The 26,571-nt window shown below is 44.7% G+C and overlaps 1 protein-coding gene across 2 annotated transcripts in view; it reads right to left on the reverse strand.

Moving 5' to 3' along the window:
* Nucleotides 1-26,571, reverse strand: part of SOCS7 (suppressor of cytokine signaling 7) — a 159,480-nt gene that overhangs the window by 1,660 nt on the left and 131,249 nt on the right. The window contains exon 9 of one of the 2 annotated variants that reach the window (XM_073608263.1): nt 17,202-17,355. In XM_073608263.1, the coding sequence (XP_073464364.1) occupies nt 17,235-17,355 (121 nt within the window). In that variant the 3' untranslated portion in view covers nt 17,202-17,234. Of the gene's footprint in view, nt 1-17,185; nt 17,356-26,571 lie in introns of both variants that reach the window. The other variant, XM_073608264.1, reaches the window with a different exon arrangement.

Genomic DNA, 26,571 nt, shown 5'->3' on the forward strand with positions numbered 1-26,571 from the left:
TATCAAAAGGAATGTGGCACACTTGCAATGCCACAATTAACAATTACCTATAGTATAGAGATGCACGATTATGGCCAAAATGAGTCACAATTTTTTTTGTTAAGAATAAAGATCACGATTCTCTCACAATTCTCGCGGTGTAACATCATCCTCTTTATTTTACAAAAAAATTGGGAAAACTTTACTGTTTAGTTTTTTTTTAATTCATTAACCACTTCAATACCAGGCACTTAGACACCTTCCCGCCCAGGCCAAAAAAACAAAGTTTTTCTTTGTTTCTGTTAAAATTTTTTGTAAATAAGTACGTTTTCTTCTTCAATGATGGGCACTGATATGGCTGCACTGACGGGCACTGATATGGCTGCACTGACGGGCACTGATATGGCTGCACTGACAGGCACTGATACGGCTGCACTGACGGGCACTGATACGGCTGCACTGACGGGCACTGATACGGCTGCACTGACGGGCACTGATACGGCTGCACTGATGGGCACCCATAGGCGGCACTGATGGGCACTCATAGGCGGCACTGATGGGCACTTATGGGAGGCACTGATAGGTGGGCACTGACAGGTGGCACCGATGGGCACTGACAGGTGGCACTGAATAAACTGATTGGTGGCACTGAATAAACAGATTGGTGGCATTGCTGGGCAGACCTGAAACATGTTGGTGCCAATCAGTGCCCATTTGTGGGCTCAGATTGGGCACATGTGGATGGCCATGGGGCACATACCTGGCCATCCACATGTTGCCCCTTCCCTGGTGGTCCTAGTGGCGATCCCTGGTGGTCCAGTGTGGTGATCTGAGGGGGGCTGCGCTGATAAACAATCAGCGCAGACCCCCCCTGTCAGGACAGCCGCTGATCGGCTCTCCTCTACTCGCGTCTGTCAGACGCGAGTGAGGAAAAGCCGATCAACGGCTCTTCCTATTGACATTGTGATCAGCCATGATTGGACACGGCTGATCACATGGTAAAGAGCCTCCGCCGGAGGCTCTTTACCAAGATCGGTGGAGCGGTGTGTCAGGCTGACACACCGATCGCCGCGATGCGCGCCCCCGCGGGCGCGGCGGCATGTTATCCTGCTGGACGTCATATGACGCCCAGTCAGGATAACTGAACCACCGCCCGGCCGTCATCTGCTATGGGCCGGGCGGGAAGTGGTTAAAGTGTATTTTTTCCCAAAAAATTGCATTTGAAAGACCACTGCACAAATACAATGTAACAAAATATTGCAACAACCGCCATTTTATTCCCTAGGGTCTCTGCTAAAAAAAAAAAAAAAATATATATAAAATTTGGGGGTTCTAAGTAATTTTCTAGCAAAAAATAATGATTTTACCTTGAAACCAACAAGTGTCAGAAAAAGATTTAGTCTTTAAGTGGTTAAATTTCCCTCATTAAAGCCCCTTTTACACTGGGACGTCAGCGGTAAAGCCCCGCTATTTTTAGCGGCATTTTACTGTCCTATTTGCAGGGGTATTCAGCCGCTAGCGGGGCGCTTTTAACCCCCGCTAGCGGCCGAAAAAGGGTTGAAACCACCCGCAAACCGTTGCTGCAGCACGGCTTTGCCGGCGGTATAGCCGCACTACCCATTGATTTCAATGGGCAGGAGCAATAATACACACACCGCTCCTTCACCACTCCCAAAGATGCTGCTAGCAGGACTTTATTTACCGTCCTGCCAGCGCACCGCTCCAGTGTGAAAGCCCTCGGGCTTTCACACTGAAGAGACAGGAGCAGCTCTTTCAGGGCCCTTTGCAGGCGCTATTTTTGGCACTGTAGTGCCTGCAATGCGCCCAAGTGTGAAAGGGGTTTAAAGAGGGAGTCCCGCGGAAAAAAAAATTTTTGTAACCGCTTGCCGACCACCTCACGCAGATATACTGCGGCAGAAGGGCATGTACAGGCAAAATCACGTACCTGTACGTTCCCCTTTAAGAGGCGGCCCGCAGCAAGCTCCGTGAGTCGGGTCGCGGGTCCCGCGGACTCGAGTGCCGTGGGGATAACTGCAATCGCCTCACGGGGAGGAAGAACGGGGAGATGCTAATGTAAACAAGCATCTCCCCATTCTGCCTAGTGACAGTGTCACTGTTCTCTGCTCCCTGTCATTGGAGCATAGATCAATGATGTGTCACACACAGCCCATCCCCTCTACAGTTAGAAACACGCCCCTAGGACACACTTAACCCCTTCACTGCCAGTGTCATTTACACAGGAATCAGTGCATTTGTATAGCAATGATTGCTGTATAAATGACAATGGTCCCAAAAATGTGTCAAAAATGTCTGATGTGTCCGCCATAATTTCGCAGTCACAATAAGAATCGCTGATCACCGCCATTTAAAAAAAAAAAAAAAAAAATTAATAAAAATGCCATATTTTGTAAACGTTATAACTTTTGCACAAACCGATCAATAATCGCTTATTGCGATTTTTTTTACCAAAAATATGTAGAAGAATACGTATTGGCTTAAACTGAGGAAAAGTATATATTTTTTATATATATTTTTGGGGGATATTTATTATAGCAAAAAGTAAAAAATAATGCTTTTTTTCAAAATTGTCGTTCTTTTTTGTTTATAGTGCAAAAAATAAAAAGCGCAGGGGTGATCAAATACCACCCAAAGAAAGCTCCAATTGTGGGAAAAAAAGGACATCTATTTTGTTTGGGAGCAACGTCGCACGACCGCGCAATTGTCAGTTAAAGCGACGCAGTGCCGAATCGCAAAAAGTGCTCCACTTGCCGACCGCCTAACGCACATATACTGCGGCAGAATGGCACGGGCAGGCAAAATCTCGCAATCGCTCCCAACGAATGAAAATCTTCCTCTGCTGCTGTAATGTAAACAGCGGCAGAGGAAGTGATGTCATCTCTCCTCGCGTTGGTCTTTTCGTTCCGGCGCCGAGGAGAGAAGACATCCAAGTAAGTGCACCAACAAACACTACACTTCCAGTAGAACACTCTAGACACACATTTCACCCCCCAGTCACCCCCCTGTCACAGTGACACCAATAGCAGTTTTTTTTTTTTTCTGATTATTGTATTGGTGTCATTTGTGACAGTTAAAAGTGATAGGGCAGTTAATGTTAGGCCCCTTTAGGTCTAGGGTACCCCCCTAAAAGTTTTAACCCCTTGATCACCCCCCGTCGCCAGTGTCACTAAGCGATCATTTTTTTGATCGCTGTATTAGTGTCACAGGTGATGCTAGTTAGGGAGGTAAGTATTTAGGTTCGCCGTCAGCGCTTTATAGCATCAGGGACCCCCATATACTACCTAATAAAAGGTTTTAACCCCGACTGCCCCCTAGTTAACCCTTTCACCAGTGATCACCGTATAACTGTTACGGGTGACGCTGGTTAGTTAATTTTTTATAGTGTCAGGGCACCCGCCGTTTATTACCTAATAAAGGTTTAACCCCCTGATCACCCGGCGGCTAATACAAGTTAGGTTTCAGGGTCAGATAGGGTCTGAATCGCCCCAGGAAGCGTCAGGTTAGTGCCAGTACCGCTAAAACCCACGCACACAGCATACACCTCTCTTAGTGGTATAGTATTTGAACGGATCAATATCTGATATGATCAGATCTATACTAGCGTCCCCAGCAGTTTAGGGTTCCCAAAAATCAGTGTTAGCGGGATCAGCCCAGACACCTGCTAGCACCTGCATTTTGCCCCTCCGCCCGGCCCAGCCCACCCAAGTGCAGTATCGATCGATCACTGTCACTTACAAAACACTAAACACATAACTGCAGCGTTCGCAGTCAGGCCTGATCCCTGCGATCGCTAACAGAGTCTCACTACTGTACCACTAAATTTAGAGCCCAAAATGGAAAATCGAAGGTACACTAGTGAAGAGGCCTACACAATAGTGAAGAGGAAGTCACTCATCTGTCAGATTCAGGCTCAGAATACGATCCTGTAGATGACAGCGGCTCCATGACAGATAGCTCTGAGGACGGATTTGTGGTCCCTGCCAAGGTCAGGCATACCCGACTCCAATCTTCTTCTGCTGTTGTTGAGGTGCAGGAACCGCAGGTCCCTCGTACGGAGCAGAGCAGTACTAGCACCGCTATTCCTTTTGGTGAACTGGCAAGCACCAGCGGCCTAGTACACCCCGGTCGTAGTCAAACCAGCACTGCAGTAACACTTGGTGACGTGGCAAGTCCCATAAGTGCAGTTCAAGCTGGTGAGGTGGCAAGCACAAGTAGTGTCCCGCTGCCACCAAGAAGAAGAAACACAGGCCCGTCGTGCCCATAGTGCCCTTCCTGCTGTATTCGCCAATCCTAATTGGGAACCCACCACTTCTGCAGCACCCGTACTTCCCCCATTCACATCCCCAACCAAATGTAGTCGGCTGCATGAGAGGCATTTTCTTTATTTCCTTCCGAGTACCCCTACCCAACGAACCCCCCAAAAAAGATGTTGTGTCTGCAGCAAGCGCGGATATTGGCGTGACACCCACTATTATTGTCCCTCCTGTCCTGACAATCCTGGTCTTTGCATTGGTGAAAGTTTTGAACGCTACCATACACTAGTTGAGTATTACCGTAGGGTACAGCATTGCACAGACTAGGCACACTTTCACAGGGTCTCCCAAGATGCCATCGCATTTTGAGAGATCCGAACCTGGAACCGGTTACAGTTATAAAAAAAAAAAAAAAAAAAAGTAAAAAAACAAAAAAATATATAAAATAAAAAAAAAAAAAAATAGTTGTAATTTTATTGTTCTCTCTCTATTCTCCCTCTATTGTTCTGCTCTTTTTTACTGTATTCTATTCTGCAATGTTTTATTGTTATAATGTTTTATCATGTTTGCTTTTCAGGTATGCAATTTTTTATACTTTACTGTGTTTTATTGTTAACCATTTTTTTGTTTTCAGGTACGCCGTTCAGCTGCAACACAGATTTATCTTGACAGCAACAGCGTTTGCTCCTATGATACATAAAGCCGTGACTCCAGCGCTGTCGGAGGTCTATGCCGAAACATGGGGGCAGCAGGGGCGGAAGAGCGATTTGCTCCTAACTTTTGGGGCGGATGCCCCCATGCTTCGGCATATATAAATGGTGCATGTATGCCCATCATTAGAAGTGGGTGGATGAATGGAGGTATTCTAATGGTGGGCATACCCACCGATCAATCTCTTTTTTTCGTTCAGCCCACAGGCTGCATAAAAAAAATACGCACATGCACATACGTACTGGTATGTTGCTGGACTTTAAGTGGTTATACCAGAATGATGCCTGCAGGTTTAGGTATCATCTTGGTATCATTCTTTTCAGCCAGCAGTCGGCTTTCATGTAAAAGCAATCCTAGTGGCTAATTAGCATCCAGACTGCTTTTACAAGCAGTGGGAGGAAATGTTCCCCCCCCACCACCACCACCGTCTTCCATGTTTTTCTGTGGCTCTCCTGTCCCAACAGGGAACCTGAGAATGCAGCCAGTGATTTAGGCAGCTGACCATAGAGCTGATCAGAGACCAGAATGGCTCCAATCATCTCTATGGCCTAAGAAACTGGAAGCTACGAGCATTTCATGACTTAGATTTTGCCGGATGTAAACAGCGCCAATGGGAAATTGGGAAAGTATTTTATCACACTGATCTTGATGTGGTCAGATGCTTTGAGGGCAGAGAAGAGGTCTAGGGTTTAATAGACCCCAATTTTTTTTAAAAAGAGTACCTGTCACTACCTATTGCTATCATTAGGGGATATTTACATTCCCTGACATAATAAAAAAAGCAAAAAAAAAAAAAAAAATGAAAGGAACAGTTTAAAAATAAGACAAAAAAAAAAAAAAAAAAAAAAAAGCACCCCTGTCCCCCCCCTGCTCTCGCGCAAAGGCGAACGCAAGCATTGGTCTGGCGTCAAATGTAAACAGCAATTGCACCATGCATGTGAGGTATTACTGCGAAGGTCAGATCGAGGGAAGTAATTTTAGCAGTAGACCTCCTCTGTAATTCTAAAGTGGTAACCTGTAAAGGCTTTTAAAAAATGTAGTTTGTCGCCACTGCACGTTTGTGCGCAATTTTAAAGCATGTCGTGTTTGGTATCCATGTACTCGGCCTAAGATCATCTTTTTTATTTCATCAAACATTTGGGCAATATAGTGTGTTTTAGTGCATTAAAATGAAAAAAAAGTGTGTTTTTTCCCCAAAAAATGCGTTTGAAAAATCGCTGCGCAAATACTGTGTGAAAAAAAAAATTAAACACCCACCATTTTAATCTGTAGGGCCTTTGCTTAAAAAAAAATATATATATAATGTTTTTTATTTCTTGCAAAAAAATTTTTTTTTCATGTAAACAAATAGTGTCAGAAAGGGCTTTGTCTTCAAGTGGTTAGAAGAGTGGGTGATGTGTGACATAAGCTTCTAAATGTTGTGCATAAAATGCCAGGGCAGTTCAAAACCCCCCCAAATGACCCCATTTTGGGAAGTAGACACCCCAAGATATTTGCTGAGGCGCATGTCGAGTCCATAGAATATTTTATGTTGTGACACAAAAAAGACAATTTTTTTTTTTTTTTTTTGCACAAAGTTGTCACTAAATGATATATTGCTCAAACATGCCATGGGCATATGTGGAATTACACCCCAAAATACATTCTGTTGCTTCTCCTGAGTACAGGGATACCACGTGTGAGACTTTTTGGGAGCCTAGCCGCATACGGGACCCTGAAACCAAGCACTGCCTTCAGGCTTTCTAAGGGTGTAAATTTTTGATTTCGCTCCTCACTGCCTATCAGTTTCGGAGGCCATGGAATGCCCAGATGGCACAAACCCCCCACAAATGACCCAATTTTGGAAAGTAGACACCCCAAGCTATTTGCTGAGAGGTATGGTGAGTATTTTGCAGACCTTGCTTTTTGTCACACAGTTTTGAAAATTGAAAAAAGAAAAAAAAAAAATGTTTCTTTACTTTCTTTATTTTCAAAAACAAATGAGCTGCAAAATACTCACCATGCCTCTCAGCTTGGGGCGTCTACTTTCCAAAATGGGGTCATTTGGGGGGATTTTGTGCCATCTTGGCATTTTATGGCCTTCGAAACTGATAGGTAGTGAGGAGTGAAATCAGAAATTTACACCCTTAGAAATCCTGAAGGCGGTGATTGGTTTTGGGGCCCCGTACGCAGTTAGGCTCCCGAAAAGTCCCACACATGTGGTATCCCCATACTCAGGAGAAGCAGTAGAATGTATTTTGGGGTGTAATTCCACATATGCCCATGGCATGTTTGAGAAAATTGCAAGTTAGACTTACCGGTAACTTGTTTTCCAATAGGCTTTCAGGACAGCACCCGAGAGATCATGGCTCCTCCTCCCACAGGAAACACCTCATCAATTAAGTCTTTAAATTGGAGCCCACCACGTTGCCTCGTCAGTTGTTTGTAGAGAACTCCAGCCCCAGCTGCAACACATAAGCGACAGTTATATCATAGTATTACAGCATTAGCATAAAAAAAGGGCGGGTTACTGCTGTCCTGAAAGCCTATTGGAAAACAAGTTACCGGTAAGTCTAACTTGCAATTTTCCAAAACGTCTTTCAGGACAGCACCCGAGAGGATAATCGAGACTTACTCCATTTAGGGTGGGACAACAGCCTGTAAGACTTTCCTTCCAAAAGCCTGGTCCCCAGCCGTCATGAGGTCTAACCTATAATGACGGGCAAAGGTTGTCAGACTTGTCCAAGTAGCTGCCTTACAGATTTGTTCGGGGGTGGCGCCAGCTTTTTCTGCCCAACTCACCGCCGAAGCTCTTGTAGAATGAGCCCGGACATTCACTGGACTCTCTTGACCTGTAAGGGAATAGGCTTCTGAGATAGCCATTCTCAACCATCTGGCAATGGTTCCTCTAGAAGTTTGTCTTCCTTTTTTATTACCGGAAAATAAAACAAATAGAGCATCTGAACATCTAAAGTCTTTAGTGTTGTCCAAGTAACTCAAGACTGCTCTTTTAACATCCAGGGTATGGAATTCTTCTTCCTTCTTACACGATGGATTAGAACAAAAGGTAGGAAGTATTATTTCCTGAGTTCGATTCTGGATCGAAGCGACCTTCGGCAAAAAAATTAGGATCCGTCTTCAGAACAATTCGGTCTGAAAAAATGGAAAAGAAAGGCTCCCTGATTGATAAGGCTTGCAGCTCACTGACTCTTCGAGCTGTTGTAACAGCCACTAAAAAAACTGTTTTCAAAGTAATTAATTTCAGGGAGGCTAAATTAATGGGTTCAAAAGGTTCCTTGGTCAGGGCCTGTAGAACAACTGATAAGTCCCATGCTGGACAGCTTTTGATTACCACTGGTCTAGACCGGGTAAGAGCTTTGAAGAATCTTATTACTAGGGGTTCTTATGAAATGGATTTTTCCAGGAATACCCCTAGCGCAGCAACTTGAACCTTGAGGGTGCTGACCGCTAGGCCCTTGTCCGCCCCTTCTTGCAGGAACTCAAGAAGAAGTTTGTTTTGGTGATCTGTCAGATGCTGTGCACCAGGAGTTGAAGATTTTCCAAACTTTGGAATATATTGCTCTTGTAACCTTCTTTCTACTGGATAGGAGGGTAGCTACCAACCTATCCGAGAAACCTTTTCTCTTCAAGAGCTGTTCCTCAGTAGCCAGGCCGTGAGCTTTAGTTTTGCTACTTCCTGGTGAAGCAGAGGACCTTGTAACAGAAGGTCTTTTCTTAACGGAAGGTGCCAGTATGGTTTTAGTTGCATCTGAAGAAGGGATGAAAACCAAGGCCTTTTTGGCCAGAAAGGAGTGATGAGGATCACGGTTGTATCCTCCTTCCTGATTTTTGCTATGACCCGAGGGATAAGCTGAAACGGGGGGATGCGTAACAGAGGTGAAATTTCCAATCGTGCGCCAGGGCATCCACTCCCAGTGATGCCTCGTTCCTGTTCAGGGAGAAGAAGTGAGACACTTGCGAGTTTTCCTGGGTGGCAAAGAGATCCACTCTTGGGCGCCCCCATTTCTGCACTATTAAATGGAAGATTTCTGGATTCAATTGCCACTCCGCTTCCAATATCTGGTTCCTGCTTAAGAAGTCCGCTACTCTGTTTAGGGTCCCTTTTAAATGGACCGCGGATAAGGATAGAGTATGGAGCTCTGCCCAACTCAGAATGCCTTTTGCCAGGCTTTGCAGAACTTTGCTTCTGGTTCCCCCCTGTTTATGTAAGCCACCGCCGTGGCGTTGTCTGACAGGATCTGAGTATGCTGCCCCTGGACTTCTTTCACAAAGGTCAGTAAGGCCATCTCTATAGCTTTTAGTTCCCTCCAATTTGAGGACCTCAGTGCATCTTTTGTGGCCCATGAGCCCTGGGCCCACCGGCCGCTCATATGAGCCCCCCAACCCCAGGAACTGGCATCGGTTGTCAACCTCACCTGGGTTGGGAAGGACCATAACAGACTCTCTGAATACCTTGTCTGGTTCTTCCACCACCAAAGACTTCTTTTTACTGAAGTAGGGATCTTCACTAATGAATCTAGTGAATCCTGCTGGTGATTCCAGGTTTTTAACAGGAAACTTTGCAGAGGTCTGAAGTGGAGCTTTGCCCACTGGATGGCCGGTATGGAAGAGGTCAGGGTTCCCAATGCTGACATGACCTTCCTGATGGACAGAAATTGATTGGACTGTAGCAGTGACACCACTTGTACCAACTTTTTCTGTTTTTCCTCTGGAAGAAAAATTCTTTGTTCCAAAGAGTTCATACGGAAACCCAGGAATAACACTTCCTGTGAGGGAATCAGATTTGATTTTTGAAGGTTTAAAATCCACCCTATGGATTCTAGGTGAACACGGGCTCTGAGCAAGTTTTCTTGAATACCTTCTCTGGTCTGGGCAAAAAACAGCAGGTCATCCAGATAAGGAATAACTGAGATCCCCTCTAGACGCAGAGGCGCCAGAGCTTCGGCCATTATTTTCGTGAAGACCCTTGGGGATGATGACAGACCAAACGGGAGTGCTCTGAATTGTAGATGTACCACCTTCTTCCCTTCTTTCAGTGCTAACCTCAGAAATTTCTGTGACCTGGCGGCAATAGGAATGTGGAGGTAGGCATCTTGTAAATCTATTGATGCCATATAGCACCCTTGATACAGGAGGTTTCTTACTGAAAATATTGAATCCATCCGAAACCTTCTGTACTCTACTGATTTGTTCAGCATTTTGAGATTCAGGATAAGACGGAACTTTCCTGAAGGTTTCTGAACCAGAAAAACATGTGAGTAGAACCCCTGGAAGAACTCTCCTGCCGGGACCAGAACAATGACTTTCTGATTTTTCAGTTCCTGAATTAGGGACTTCATGGCGAAAGCCTTGACTGCATCCCTTGGGACGTTTGTCACCAGGAATCTTTTTGGAGGTTCTTCCGTGAATTCTATCACATACCCCTGGGAGAGCATATTTACAATGAACTGATTTGAAGAAATGGCTCTCCACTGAGGAAGAAACTCCTGGAGTCTTCCCCCGACCTTGAAGGAGTCATTGTGGTTTTGTGGAGGCCGCAGGAGGATTGAAGAGGACTCCACCCCTACCTTTGGGCTTCTGAGAAGACCATGACTTCCTCTTGCCCTGCGCTTTTCCTTCCTGCTGACCTTTTTGGGGCCGAAAGAAACGCTTACGGGTTTGCACCTTTTTCTTAACCGGAAACAACTTTTTCTTATCTGCCGTACGGTAAAGAATGGACTCTAGTTCTGAACCGAATAGCAGATCACCTGCAAACGGAATACCACACAGTCTATTTTTAAATGCAGCATCCCCTGGCCACGTCTTCAGCCATAAGGCCCTTCTGGCAGAATTAGTTAAAGCTGCTGACCTTGCTGACATGCGGATAGATTCCGCAGACGCATCCGCAATATATGATATTGCTGCAGACAGGGTTGAAAAAGAGTCTAGAATCTCCTGTTTTGAGGAATCTGCTATGACATGGGCTTTCAACTGGTTAACCCAGTGATCTAAGTTCCTTGAAACACAGGTTGTTGCCATTGCTGGTTTCAGATTGTGCATCACTGATTGCCAGGTTCTTTTAAGAAGCAGGTCCATCCTTTTGTCCATAGGCTCCTTCAGAGTGCCCATATCCTCAAAGGCGAGGTCCGTAGACTTAGAGACCTGAGAAAAGGCAGAGTCCAATTTTGGAACCTTATTCCATATAGAATCTGGATTTTCCTCAAATGGAAATCTTTTCTTGTGAGCCCGGGAAAAGAAAGGCTTTTTCTCAGGTTCCAGCCACTCTTTTTTAATCATATCAGTGATAACTGAATGGACTGGAAAAGAATGGCCTTTTGAATCTCCTAAACCAGCATACATGCGGTCATGCAGGGAGAGTTCCTTCTTTTCCTCTTCTATCCCCAAAGTGGCATGGATTACCTTCAGGAGTCCTCCCACCTCTTCTAGTGACAATTTGTATTTAGAAGCAGCATCTGATTCATTTTCCTCCTCCTCAGAATCTGTATCATCTGGAGAGAGGGAAACAGACCCTTGGGAAGCGTCCTGGGATATCGGACCCCCAAAAATTATTTGAGAGCCGCCCTGGGGTTCTGAAGATGGCTGCGGAACCAAAGAATCCCTAGAGGGACCTGGTTCCTCTCTTGGGTTAGACCTAAAAGCCTGAAAGGTGGCCCGCTGGTTCCCCCCTGCCCGCAGGGAACAGAGGACGGCCGCCTGTCTGGCCAAAAAAATTTGGAGGCAGCACCCCCAGACATACAGGCTCTCCCCGAGCACGGAAGAGGGAGAGGGAGCCCACGGGACCATCCATCTGAGAAGCAAGTGGGAGGCTCACTCTCCTAGCCATAAAAAGACCTAACAGGTGAGAACCTGTGTCTCCCAGGATAAACCTGAGAGATCATGGCTCCCACCAGAGGTGTTCCTCCAGCTGGAGGAAACACAAAAAACTGACGAGGCAACGTGGAGGGCTCCAATTTAAAGACTTAATTGATGAGGTGTTTCCTGTGGGAGGAGGAGCCATGATCTCTCGGGTGCTGTCCTGAAAGACGTTTTGGAAATATATCATTTAGTGACAACTTTGTGCAAAAAAAAAAAAAAAAAAAAAGTTTGTCATTTTCCCGCAACTTGTGGCAAAATATAAAATATTCCATGGACTCAACATGCCTCTCAGCAAATAGCTTGGGGTGTCAACTTTCCAAAATGGGGTCATTTGGGGGGGTTTTTGAACTGTCCTGGCATTTTATGGCCTTCAAAACTGTGATAGGTAGTGAGGAGTGAAATCAAAAATTTAAGACCTTAGAAATCCTGAAGGCGGTGATTGGTTTTCGGGGCCCCGTACGCGGCTAGGCTCCCAAAACGTCCCACACATGTGGTATCAACGTACTCAGAATCAGCAGAATGTATTTTGGGGTGCAATTCCACATAGGCCCATGGCATGTGTGAGCAATATATCATTTAGTGACAACTTTTTGTAAATTTTTTTTTTTTGTCATTATTCAATCACTTGGGACAAAAAAAAAAAAATATTCAATGGGCTCAACATGCCTCTCAGCAATTTGGGGTGTCTACCTTCCAAAATGGGGTCATTTGGAGGGGTTTTGTACTGCCCTGCCATTTTAGCACCTCAAGAAATGAGATAGGCAGTCAAACTAAAAGCTGTGTAAATTCCAGAAAATGTACCCTAGTTTGTAGACACTATAACTTTTGCGCAAACCAATAAATATACGCTTATTGACATTTTTTTTACCAAAGACATGTGGCTGAATACATTTTGGACTAAATGTATGACTAAAATTGAGTTTATTGGATTTTTTTTATAACAAAAAGTAGAAAATATTTTCTTTTTCAAAATTTTCGGTCTTTTTCCGTTTATAGCGCAAAAAATAAAAACTGCAGAGGTGATCAAATACCATCAAAAGAAAGCTCTATTTGTGGGAAGAAAAGGACGCAAATTTCGTTTGGGTACAGCATTGCATGACCGCGCAATTAGCAGTTAAACCGACGCAGTGCCAAATTGTAAAAAGTGCTCTGGTCAGGAAGGGGGTAAATCCTTCCGGGGCTGAAGTGGTTAAAAGTCAGCAGCTACAAATACTGCAGCTGCTGACTTTTAAAATATGGACACTTACCTGTCACAGGGTCCAGCAATGTCTGCACCCGAGGCCGAACCATCCCTCGGTCCTCGGATGCTGCCGCCAGTATGGGAATCAGGAAATAAAGCCTTGCGGGTTCACGTCCCTACTTCGCATGCGCGATTCGCACAGCGCAATTTGAATGGTCCGTGCTGTCTCTGGGACCCGTGTGTGTCCCAGCAGACAGCGCGGCGGGACGGGAAGAGGCATAGATTCCCGTGGGAGTCTATGCCCGGAAGTGGGTGCAAATACCTGTCTTAGACAGGTATCTGCAACCCCCTCCCCCTGAAAGGTGCCAAAATGTGACACCGGAGGGGGGGGTTCCGAAAAGCGGAGGTTCAATTTGTGTGTGAAACGCCGCTTTAACAGACAGAAGTTCATTCCTTTGATCTAAAGAACAAACCTTACAATGTTTATAGTTAGCTCAGAGGAATGTTGTTAAACTTGGCAAACTGCCTGTTTTTTTTTTGTTTTATTTTTTGAAAGCCATCAGCTTGAGTAGAGAACTCTGCATAGAGTCGGGAAAATTCTTAACGATTAATCGCACAGCTCTACTACAGTAAATAATTATACACATTGCCCTAACCTAATTAACATATCAAAAACAAATTAAACAATAACTTCAGAAAGTGAAACTTTTGTGAGGGCTCAGTTTTACTTGGTTTTCAAGTGCCAGCCCCAATCGGATAATATCAGTGGGTTACTGGCCAATTTCTAAATGCACTTTTACATTGTGTTTGCATCATTTTTAATGTTAATAAAGCCCATCGTTTTTTTTTTACTGCACAAGGGTGTAAAAACAAAAGACAAGGGAAGTGCAACCCTAGCACTATAAAACTTTTAATACATTTATGTGATTTGATTGTAGCCGTATTAGTGCAATTGTGACAGAGAAAATTGAGTATAAATTGAGATAAAAGTATCACGGACAGTACTCAATTTTCTCTAATACACTTATGTAAAAGAAATGAAAATGGACTCACTTGATCTCAAGTAACAAGATAATCAAACAGAAGCCATCCAATGTAATAATCCATCTTCATAGAACTGTGTGACCAAGCGCCAGCTTGTGTCTGTCTGCAGCCTAAAATCCTCAACTTGTCCCAGTATGTGGGGTTTTAGGTTGCAGACAGGGACACAAGCTGGTGCCTGGACACAGTCCTATGGAGATGGATTATTAGCTTTAATGGCTTCTAGGTTCTGTTTGATGATTTTGTTACTTGGGATCATGTGGGTGCATTTTCATTGTGTTTTTACATACATGTATTAAAAGATTTTTTGCACTAGGGTTGCAATTTCCTTGTTTTTGCAGATTGTTCACAGACCTTGTCTCGACATTTAAGGGAATAGCTGCACAGTCCCTGGCTAGATCTGCATATCACACTGTTGGTTCCTTTGGTGTATTTATAGCTGGCAACACCTGAGTTTGAAAGTGGAGTTAATTGGAACTTTACTGCACAAGAAGTTTTCTTTGTGGTTCCCTTTAAGGAGAGAGGCTGTCTAGGAATGAGGGCAGAAAGGGAGGCAGGTCTGTGCAGAGTGGAGCTGGCAGTGAGGCTTTGCTATCTGGATACTTGGAGCAGGTAGAAGCACCCAGAATAGGCTTGACCACAGGAAGTACATATTCTATCAACACTGGCAGTGTTCCATCTCTGCAGAATTGGTAGGTACTGTGTTCTGCCTATATCAAACATCAAGCCTGATCAGTGGAGAGGAGTCCAGGAAGATGATATCTGGCTTGTGACTGATAAGTACAGATAAACAACCATATCCATATTTAAAGAAGAAAATAGAAAACAATAACTATGTATAAAATAGAGCAACCTATGGTAGCCAAGTTTTAGCTTTTTTCCCTTATTTCACTAGTGTTTGCCTGAGTGCGTATTAGCTGCTATAGCTCAATGATTTTTTTTTTTAAAGTGTACATTTACATCCAATTTTCCAAACTAGTAGCAGGATTTAAAAATAAGCACCAAGAGCCTACATGAGCTTTTAGATTTCTTTCTGAGCATGTCTGGGACCTCAGTAATACAAATCTGAAGCTAAAACCTGAAGTTACCGTCTGACCTGCTTCCTCCTGCACCTGACCATTGCTCATCAAGCCACACAGCTATTTAGAGGTAAGCAGTGATGTACAGGTAGTACTTCACCATTTGTCCCTAGTGAGTGGAGCAGAGCTTGACATTAGAGATGAAGGTTTCACGCAGGAAGGAATCTAAACCTTTGTACAGGCACTTGTCAGGGCTTCCTTTGGGATCTTTTCAGTTTAAAACTTCAACAGGGAATCTACAGACAACTCAGCATGCACAGAAAAAAAACTAAAAAATATTGTCAAGTAAACATCACAGGAACATTCTTCACAGCATGGTTTTAGCTGTGAAGCAATTTTACACAAATAAAGTGTTTCTAAAGGCAAAGCCTATTTTACCTTACCCCCTTGCTGCCAAATTAGGTACCCGGTACATCATTTGACTTCAAGTGGCTGTACCGTGGTGATTCCTGCAGCTGCAGGCATCACCCTGGTACCGTTTTTTTAGAGCCGACTCGCCACTCAATTACTATTACCAGCAGCAGGAGGGGACATCCCATGTCCACCTGCGCCTTCTGCAGGTCTCTTGGGCTCTCCCATCCCACTGGGGGACCCGAGCTACTAGCCGGCACGTCCGCTGGCTAGTTGGAGACCAATACAAAGCTGAAATCGGCTTTGATCGGGTCTCCACTATGGTAACCCGGAAGCAATGACATGACATCACTTCCGCTTTTCCTGGACGTCAACCATGCCATTTTCTAAAAATCGAAAGTATATGAAAACGCCGTTCTTGGCGTTTTGAACGCTTTTCAGTGCAAAGGAGGGATCTGGGGTCTTATTGACCCCAGATCCCTTCATGAAGTGTACCTGTCACTTGCCTATTGCTGTCACAAAGATGTTTACATACCTTGTGACGACACTAAAAACAATAAAAAAAAAAAATTAAAGCAAACAGTAAAAGGAAAGTGTGCCCATCCCTGTCCCCCCTTGGTAGCGCGCAAAGGCGAATGTGTGAGTTGGTCCTGCATGCACGCAAACAGTGATCGCCCCACACATGTGAGGTATCTCCGTGAACATCAGATCATAGGCAGTAATTCTAGTACTAGACCTCCTTTGTAGCTATAAAGGGGTAATCTTTTTTTCTCTTTAGTTTTTTTTTTTTTTTTACAAAAGCTTGACTCAAGGGAGGACTTTCACTAGATTGCGGGAGAGACAGCCCGCTTCCGTCCGTTCTAACGGCGCTACATGCCAGCCCCCGCCCCGCCGAAGGAGTGGGGGGGGCGGCTATCCCAGGCCAACCTGGGCTCCACGGCACTGGGGTATCGTCACCTGGGGGGGAGGGGGATTCTGACTTAGAGGCGTTCAGTCATAATCCCATTTTTATGTAACCTTTTATAACGTTGATTATAGATAGTAAAATATAAGTTGTTTGTCGCCGCTGTGCGGGCAATTTTAAAGGGAAACGTGTTTGGTATCTATTTACTCCGTGTGAAATCATCTTTTATATTTTACAAAAAATTGGGTTATGTATTGTGTTTTTTTTTGCATTAAAAACTTTTTGAAAAAAAAAAAATTGTTTGAAAAACTGCTGCGCAAATACTGTGCGACACAACAAATTGCAAAATCAACTCATTTATTCTCTAGGGCCTCTGCTTTAAAAAAAATATATAATGTTTGGGGCTAATTTATCAAAAAAAAAAAAAAAAAAAAGCTTATTTTCACATGGAAACAAAAAAAAGTGTCGGAAAATGCCTGATGTTCAAGTGGTAATGCATTCCATTAATACAAAAAATGTCTCTCTCACAGGCAGCAGCAGGAGTTGACCGAACTTAGTGAGTGGAAAGCAGGGGGCGTAGCAGAGCTCAGGAGTGAACCTGCAGGTGCGCCAGTGAGGGACTGCAGAAGGAGGTTCATGCCAATGCACAGAGCAGGCAAGTATAACATGTTTGTTATTTTACAAAAATAAATTAAAGTTAAATTAAAGGTTTACAACCACTTTAACACATCGTATTAAAAACTTCATAACATTCATTACAAACTGTGAAGGGAAACGAAAGGCCTAATTAAATACAGTGTACAACTAGACTTGCCTGAGTGTACAATTACCTGCATCCAACACAAATAAACTCAAGAGCTTTGCTACGTGGAATTCTCAGTACCAGATTCCATTTTGGGAACATGTCGTGTCTCCTTTAAACAAAGGTAAATTTCCTCCTGTGGATCATAGTAATAAAACTTGCGCAGGTATGAGATGAGAGGCCTGGAAAAGCAAAAGAAAAATTATGAATCATCAGTGTAACAGTTTTATGCCACCGCAATACGTCCTAAGAGTCACATTCTGGCAAATTAAGGGCAGAGGGGAATGAATGAGAAGCATGTGTGAGAGGACTCAAACCAGACACTGCAGATTTTCAAAAAGAGTCTTTGTGGCAGTGAGTAGGCCAAATTATAAAAAAATGGAAAGAGCAAAGACAGGCTATCGAGGGATGTTGGGGACAAGCATCAAAAGTGAAGCAGCGTTAAGAGCACTGAAAGCACACTTTAAAATACCATACCAAGCACACATGTGTGGCTATTCCACTTATACATGTCATAGAAGGGTAAGTTTGACCCAGGCAAAATACAAATATAACATCCCTGTGTTTCATCCAATGGAAATTAGATGTTTGTCTATTGCTTACCATTAAGTGGTGAAGATACAGACATCAACCTAAAGTGAACATTTGCACAAACCATGCACAAATGAACTATTAAAGTCGTTCTAAGGGCTGAAGGTTTTTTTACCTTCATGGATAATATCCATTTAAGAAAATACCCGTGTGCAGCAGCCCCTCCCCCCATACTTACCTGAGCTCCCTCTCAATCCAGCAATGTGCCTGACAGGCTTGGCTCTCTGGGGACACTCCTTCCTCATTGGCTGAGACAGCAATAGGAGCCATTGGTTTCTGCTGCCGCCAATCACAGCCAGTGATCCAATGAGGAGAGAGAGGGGGCAAGGCTGAGCTACGGCTCCATGCTTGAATGGACATGCAGAGCAGCGGCTTGGGAGCAAGCCTGCTTGGATGCCCCAAATGCAAGCTGCTTGCTCCGGGGGCACTCGACAGGAGGGAGGGGCCATGAGCGTGGGCCAGGGATCCAAGAAGAGGAGAGCAGGTAATTTAAAAAAAATTGCCTTTAATATCTCTTTAACACATTTTGAACAAGTAGTAAAAGCACTTTAAGGTCACACTGCATTTCTGTGCACATCATGTGATGTCTGTGCGATGTGAATTCAGTCATAGTTTGTATGGCTGAAATCGCATGAAAATGGTGCAGGACCCTTTTGTGGTCCGCACTGAAATTGTATCGCATGGGTGTTTAGACCCATGCGATCCGATTCCTGTCCGACGTCACAGTTCGCACTGGAGGTGTAATTAACTTTACACTGACACCTGCAGCAGTACGCAGAGAGCAGTGTGAACTGCCTGTGAGTCAGCTGCGATACGGGAACCTGCACAGGAATCGCGCTGGTTTCCGCATCGCACCAGTGTGAACTGGGGCTAAAACTCTGTATTTGTAAACATTGCAGAAAGGAAACTTCAAACCTAAGAGGCTTTGAAATCACATACTTTCTTTGGAGAACAGAATCTTGGCAGCCTTCCAGTCTTTAAGTATAAACTGCAAAGAGATATTAAGGCCCCGTTCACACTTGCAGAATGGGGATGTTCACTTAACTGGGCTGCCCTATGCACAACAAACGTGCCAAAGAACATGAAATGGCTGGTTCCACTACTGGGACAGTCCACTTTTTAATAAAACCCTCCTCAATTAAATATTGTTGTACAAAATGCTTAAGAGTAGTAAATATCTTTACAGAATTAGGCCAATCACTATGCAAAACAGGTCACAATAGGGAGTGTACAGGAAAGATTTAGCAGGCTGGGGACTTTAACAGAACCTAGACTGGAAACCTTAGGCATGGCAGGTCGTTCCACGTCAAGGCATGCATGTACAGAGTCAATAAGGACCAAAATGGTTTTGATGTTCTGGCAGAAGACCGAAGATTCCTCATGTACCAAGTCAAACACAAATCAGATATATTCCTTTTTATTCTTAGCTAATTGCGCATAAGCAGCTGCAGCCACACAAAAATAAGAGATGAAATCTGGAGGAAAAAGGCATAAATTCATGCTTGTGACCCCTGCATTCGCAGTCATCCAACATAGCTGAACGTTTCCCCAAAAACCCAGACATAGCAGAAAATTCCTCTTTGTATACGGAGGAGGAGAAAGCCACCCCTATATGGCTTAAGGGGGACTCTGAGGAGTGCTGCAAACACAGCCGGGGCTATCTGTGTCTGTCCCTTACACAGTACAATACAAGCCTCCAAACTGTTATGCCCCGTACACACGGTCGGATTTTCCGACGGAAAATGTGTGATAGGACCTTGTTGTCGGAAATTCCGACCGTGTGTAGGCTCCATCACACATTTTCCGACACACAAAGTTTGAGAGCAGAATATAAAATTTTCCGACAACAAAATCCGTTGTCGGAAATTCCGATCGTGTGTACACAAATCCGACGGACAAAGTGCCACGCATGCTCAGAATAAATAAAGAGATGAAAGCTATTGGCCACTGCCCCATTTATAGTCCCGACGTACGTGTTTTACGTCACCGCGTTTAGAACGATCGGATTTTCCGACAACTTTGTGTGACCGTGTGTATGCAAGTTTGAGCCAACATCCGTCGGAAAAAATCCTAGGATTTTGTTGTCGGAATGTCCGATCAATGTCCGACTGTGTGTACGGGGCATAAGAAGATCATAAGTTTCCAAGCCCCACAAGACCTTGCACTTATGATCCACCCAAGTACAGCCGTGGCCAAAAGTTTTGAGAATGATACAAATATACATTTTTATAAAGTCTGCTGCCTCAGTTTTTATGGTGGCAATTTTCATATACTCCAGAATGTTATGAAGAGTGATCAGATGAATTGCAATTAAGTCTATCTTTGCCATGAAAATTAACTTAATTTCCACTGCATTTTAGCCCTGCCACAAAATGACCAGCTGACATATCAGTGATTATCTCGTTAACACAGGTGTCAGTGTTTAGAAGGACAAGGCTGGAAATCACTCTCTAATGCTGATTGAGTTAGAATAACAGACTAGAAGCTTAAAAAGGAGGGTGGTGCTTGAAATCATTGGTCTTCCCCTGCTAACCATGGTTACCTGCAAGGAAACATGTGCAGTCATCATTGTTTTGCACAAAAATTCAAGTTAGACTTACTGGTAACTTGTTTTCCAATAGTCTTTCAGGACAGCACCCGAGAGATCATTGCTCCTCCCCAACAGGAAACACTTCATCATCCAAAGCTTTAACAGGAGGCCTCCACACAGCTTCCTTCAGTTGTATGTACAGAACCTCCAGCCCCGGCTGAAACATAAAAGCAACAGTTATAGCATAGTATACAGCAACAAAAATGGGGCGGGTTATTGTGGTCCTGAAAGACTATTGGAAAACAAGTTAACGGTAAGTCTAACTTGAATATTCCCAAATGTCTTTCAGGACAGCACCCGAAAGGATAATCGAGACTTGCCCCATTTTAGGGTGGGACAACAACCTGTAAGACTTTCCTTCCAAAAGCCTGGTCCCCAGCCGTCAGGAGATCTAACCTATAATGACGGGCAAAGGTCATCCATGTAGCTGCTTTACAGATCTGTTCTTTTGGCCTGAAAGGGAATAGGCCTCTGTGATAGCCATTCCCAACCATCTGGCAATGGTTCCTCTGGTAGCTTGTCTTCCTTTCTTACTAGCAGCATAAACACCTAAAGTCCTTAGGGGCTTCCAGGTAACTTAAGACTGCTCTTTTAACATCCAAGGTATGGAATTCTTCCTTCGTTCCCGATGGATTAAAGCAAAACGTAGGAAGTATTATCTCCTGAGCTCGATTTTGGACTGAAGCGACTTTCGGTAAAAAAATAGGATCTGTCTTCAGAACAATTCTGTCTGAAAAAATAGCTCCCTGATTGACAAGGCTTGAAGCTCACTAATTCTTTGAGCTGTCGTCATAGCAACTTAAAAAAAATGGTTTTCAATGTAATAAGTCTCAGGGAGGCTAAATGAATAGGTACAAATGGTCCCCTGGTCAGGGCCTGTAGAACAACCGATAAGTCCCAATTTGGACAGCTTCTGATCACTACGTCTGGACCGGGTGAGGGCCTTGAAGAATCTGATCACTAGGGTTCTGATGAGATAGATTTCTCCTAAAATACCCCCAGCGCGACAACCTGAACTTTGAGGGTACTGCTAAGCCCTTATCCACTCCTCCTTGCAGGAATTCCAGAATAGAAGAAATCTCTTTTTAGGATCTGATGGACGCAGTGCACCAGGAGTTGAAAACTTTTCAGACTTTGTAATAAATTGCTCTGGTAACACTCTTTCTGCTAGATAGGAGGGTAGCAACCAACCTATCCAAAAATTCCTTCCAACTCAAAAGCTGCTCTTCAGAAGCCAAGCTGTAAGTTTTAGCTTTGTTACCTCCTAGTGAAGTAGGGGACCTTGATCTTGTCTCAACGGAAGTTGCCAGTACGCTTCAAGTTGCATCTGGAGAAGGGATGAAAACCAAGATCTCTTGGGCCAAAAGGGAGTGGAGTGATGAGGATTACTGTTGTATCCTCCTTCTGGATTTTCCTTATGACCTGAGGGATAAGCTGAAAATGGGGGAAGGCATAATAGAGGTGAAACTTCCAGCTGTGCACCAGAGCGTCTAACCCCAGGGATGGCTCAGTTCTGTTCAGGGAGAAGGAGAGACACCTGTGCATTTTCCTTGCAAAGTGATCCACTTTTGGCTGCCTCCATTTCTTCACGATCATATGGAAGATTTCCGGGTTCAATCACCACTCTGTTTCGTACATCTGGTTTCTGCTGAGGAAGTCTGCTACTCCGTTTAGAGTCCCTTTTAGATGGACCGCTGACAAGGATAGAATATGGAGCTCTGCCCATCTTAGAATACTTCCTGCTAGGCACCGAAGAGCTCCGATTCTGGTGCCCCCATCTGTTTATGTAGGCCACCGCCGTGGCGTTGTCTGACAGGACCTGTATATGAAGTCCCCTCACTTCTCTGGCAAACGTCAGTAAAGCCATTTCTATTGCTTTTAGTTCCCTCCAATTTGAGGATCTTACTGCTTCTCTTGTGGACCACTGGCCCTGAGCCCATCGACAGCTCACGTGAGCCTCCCAACCCCAGGAGCTGGCATCCGCTGTTAACCTTACTTGGACCAGGAGGGACCATAACAGACCTGTTGAAAACCTTGGCTGGTTCTACCACCACCAAAGACTCCTTTTCACTGAGGTGGGAACCTTCACTAGCAAGTCCAGCAAATCTTGCTGGTGATTCCAGACTTAACAAGAAAGCTTGCAGGGGTCTGAAGTGAAGTCTTGCCCACTACATTGCAGGTATGGAAGAGGTTAGGATTCCAAATACTGACATGATCTTCCCGATGGAGAGGAGCTGATTGGACTGCAACGACGACACTACTTCAACCAGCTTTTTCTTCTAGAAGAAAGATCTTTTGCGCCACTGAGTTAATACGGCCCCAAGAATAAACACCTCCTGCGAGAAAATCAGATTAGACTTTTGGAGGTTTAAGATCCATCCTAAGGACTCTAGGTGGGCACGAGTTCTGACCAAGTCCTGCTGAAGCTTTTCTCTGGTTTGAGCGAAAAACAGGTCGTCCACTTAAGGAATCACTGAGATGCCTTCCAGACGCAAAGGTGCCAATGCTTCTGCCATTACCTTTGTGAACACTCTTGGGGCCGATGACAGGCCAAATGGGAGTGTTCTGAACTACAGGTATACCACCTTCTTCCCTCAATGCCAACCTCAGATATTTTTGGGACCTTGTGGCGATAGGTATGTGCAGGTAGGCATCCTGTAAGTCTATTGATGCCATGTAGCCCCCTTGGTTCAGGACGTTTTTGACTGAGAAAATGGAACCCATCCAAAATCTTCTGTACTCTACTGATCAATTTAGCACCTTGAAATTTAGGATGAGACGGAACTTTCCTGAGGGTTTCTGAACGAGGAATATGTGCAAGTAGAACCCCTGAAACAACTCCCCTGTAGGAACCGGAACAATGACTCTGAGATCTCAGTTCCTGGATAAGGGACTTCATGGAGAGAGCCTTGGCGCGTTTGTCACCAAAAATCTTTTTGGAGGTTCTTTCCGTGAGTTTGATTACATATCCCTGGGAGAGCATGTTTAAAATAAACTGGTTTGGTGTAAGTCGCAGGAGGATTGAAGAGCACTCAACTCTGACCTTTGGGCTTTTGGAAAGACCATGGTTTTATTTTTCCCTGCGTTTTACCTTCCTGCTGTCCTTTGAGGCTGAAAAAAAAAAATCTTACGAGTCTGCACTTGCTTCTTCTTGACCAGAAACAATTTTCTGACTTATCGGCCGTTCAGTCAAGAATGGATTCTAGTTCTGAACCAAACAGCACATCACCCGCAAAAGGGAATGCTACACAGCCTGTTTTTTGATTCTGCGTCCCTGGGCCAGGTTTTTAGCCATAAGGCCCTCCTAGCAGAGTTTGTTAGTGCTGCGGACCTAGCCGACACACGTATGGACTCTGAGGCATCCGCAATGTATGACACTGCTGCAGATAATGTGGTAAAGGAGTCCAATATCTCCTGTTTCGGGGGAATCCGCAGCAACACGGGACTACATCTGGTTAATCCAGTGCTCTAAATTCCTAGCAACACGTTGTTGCCATTGCCCGTTTCAGATTGTTCATAACAGCTTGCCAGGTTCTTTTAAGAAGTAGGTCGATCCTTTTATCCATGGGCTCCTTTAGCGTGCTCATATCTTTAAAAGCAAGGTCAGTTGACTTTGAAACCTGCGAGAAAGCGGAATCCTTGTTCCAGATAGAGTCAGGATTTTCCTCAAAACGGGAATCTTCTTTTGTGGGCACAAGAAAAGAATGGCTTCTTCTCCGGTTCCAGACATTTTTTTTTAATATCTGTGATCATTGAATGGACCGGAAAAGTGCGGCCTTTGGAGTCAGTCTCCTAGACCTGTGTACATACGATCGGTCATGCAGGGAGAGCTCCTTCTCCTCCCCTATCCCCAAGGTAGCATGGATTACTTTCAAAAGTTCTCCTACCTCTTTCAGTGACAACTTGTACTTAGAGGCGGCATCTGTTTCATTCTCCTCCTCTTCAGAATCTGTCCCATCTGGAGTGGGGGAAGTATCCTGGGAGGCCAGTCCTCCCACCTGTATCAGAGAAAGCCCCTGGGATTCTGATGTCGGCTAAGGAGCCCTAGGTTCCCCCATCCTAGCTCTTCGTTCAGGTTTGACCTGAAAGCTTGAAAAGCGGTCCGGAGCTCATCCTTAATAGTTGTAACCAGATCTGAGATACAATCTGCGCATAGAGACTTTGTCCAAGATTCGCTTAATTTTTCTTTTCAAACAGGACACCTTCACTTGACTGGTTGAACAGAGCTTTTGGCCTGGACAAACCAAAGAAAAAAAACAAAGAACCCCACTGAAATGTTGCTGCACAGCACAAGTGCAAAGCAACACCCAGGTGCACTAGGAAAGAACCTCTTCCCTGTGCCCAAGCAGAAGTGCTAACCCACCAGTCACTGTGCTACACATTCAACAGGGAGAGCTCTCACTGGGGGTGGGGGGTGGGGTTGAAGGGTGAAAACCCACAGGAGAAAACGGCCCACAGTAAAAAAGGAATACAGTCCCTTACCCTGGCCTTGCTGGTGCCTTGGCTTGCCCCCTTATCCACTGCATCCTCCATTGCAGAGTGCACCGCGGTCAGGTGGCTGAAAGAAAACCAGTTTCCAGGTTCAATAGCTCCACCACGCTGACCCGGAACTGGAAGTTTTAAGAGTACCTCTCCCCCCTGCGCTTTGCGGCCAGAAATTATGCTGCGCGCCCGACCTGGAACAATGGAGGCTGCTCAGCTTTGCACTGCTGCCGTCCCATGATGCGGGCAGCAGGCAGGGGGCCTCCGCACACCGCCCATCTGAAGAAACAATTGGCAGCACTCCCAGGAAGCTCTCCCTGAGCACAGAAGGGGGAGAGGGAGCCCAAGGGACCATCCAGCAAGGGGCAGTGGGAGGATCATTCTCCTAAAAAGAAAAGAAAAGAAAAAAAAAAAAAAAAAAAAAAAGACAGGTGAGAACCCTTTGACTCCCAGGAAAGCCCTAAGAGATCATTGCTCCCACCAGAGGAGCTGGAGGAAACAAAAAAAAAAAAAAAAAAAAAAAAAAAAAAGAAGGAAGCTATGTGGAGGCCTGCTGTTAAAGCTTTTGATGAGTTGTTTCCTGTTGGGAGAGGAGCCATAATCTCTTGGGTGCTGTCCAGAAAGACGTTTTGGGAAAAGGGATTTACAGGCAAGGATATTGCTGCTACTAAGATTGCACCTAAATCAACCATTTATCGGATCATTAAGAACTTCAAGGAGAGAGGTTCAAAAGTGAAGAAGGTCCTGCAAGCAGGATGACCTTCTCCGATGTTGATTTAGCTGCGGGATCGGGGCACCACAGTGCAGAGCTTGCTCAGGAATGGCAGGAGGCAGGTGTGAGTGCATCTGCATGCACAGTGAGGCGAAAACTTTTGGAGGGTGGCCTAGTGTCAAGAAGGGCAGAAAAGAAGCCATTTCTCTGTAGGAAAAACATCAGGGACAGACTGATATTCAGCAAAAAGTACAGGGATTGGACTGCTGAGGACTGGGGCATCCAGAAAAATTCTTGTCTGGAGAAGAAAAGGTGAGCGCTACCATCAGTAAAGCATCCTGAGACCATTCAAGTGTGAGGTTGCTTCTCAGCCAAGGGAACAGGCTCACTCACAATTTCGCCTAAGAACACAGCAATGAATAAAGAATGGTACAAAAACATCCTCTGAGAGCAACTTTCTCTCAAACATCCAAGAACAGTTTGGTGACAAACAATGCCTTTTCCAGCATGATGGAGCACCTTGCCAAAAAGGCAAAAGTGATAACCAAGTGGCTTGGGAAACAAAATATCGAAATTTTGGGTACATGGCCAGGAAAACTCCCCAGGCCTTAATCCCATGAGAACTTGTGGTCAATCCTCAGGAGGCAAGTGAATAAAAAAAAAAAAAAAAACACCACAAATTCTGACAAACTCCAAGCATAGATTATGCAGGAATGGGCTGCCATCATTCAGGATGCAGCCCAGAAGTTGATTGATAGAATGCCAGGGCGAACTGCAGAGGTCTTCAGACCTTCAGACCAAAGAATTGTCAACACTGCAAATATTGACTCTTTGCATAAACTTAAAGTGGATGTAAACCCTCACATATACCTAGTGAAGTGAACAGCCTCAGATGAGACACAGAGATGAAACAAATCTCCCTACATAAGTTTAACATGTATATCTGCTGTCTCCAGCTGGTCATATTCTTTGGAAAGTGCACATTGTGTTAAAATTTGTTCTTCCTGTTCCGGCAGGGGGAGG

The sequence above is a fragment of the Aquarana catesbeiana genome, linkage group LG12, assembly GCF_042186555.1.
Source record: "Aquarana catesbeiana isolate 2022-GZ linkage group LG12, ASM4218655v1, whole genome shotgun sequence".
In the NCBI taxonomy this organism is placed as follows: Eukaryota; Metazoa; Chordata; class Amphibia; order Anura; family Ranidae; genus Aquarana; species Aquarana catesbeiana.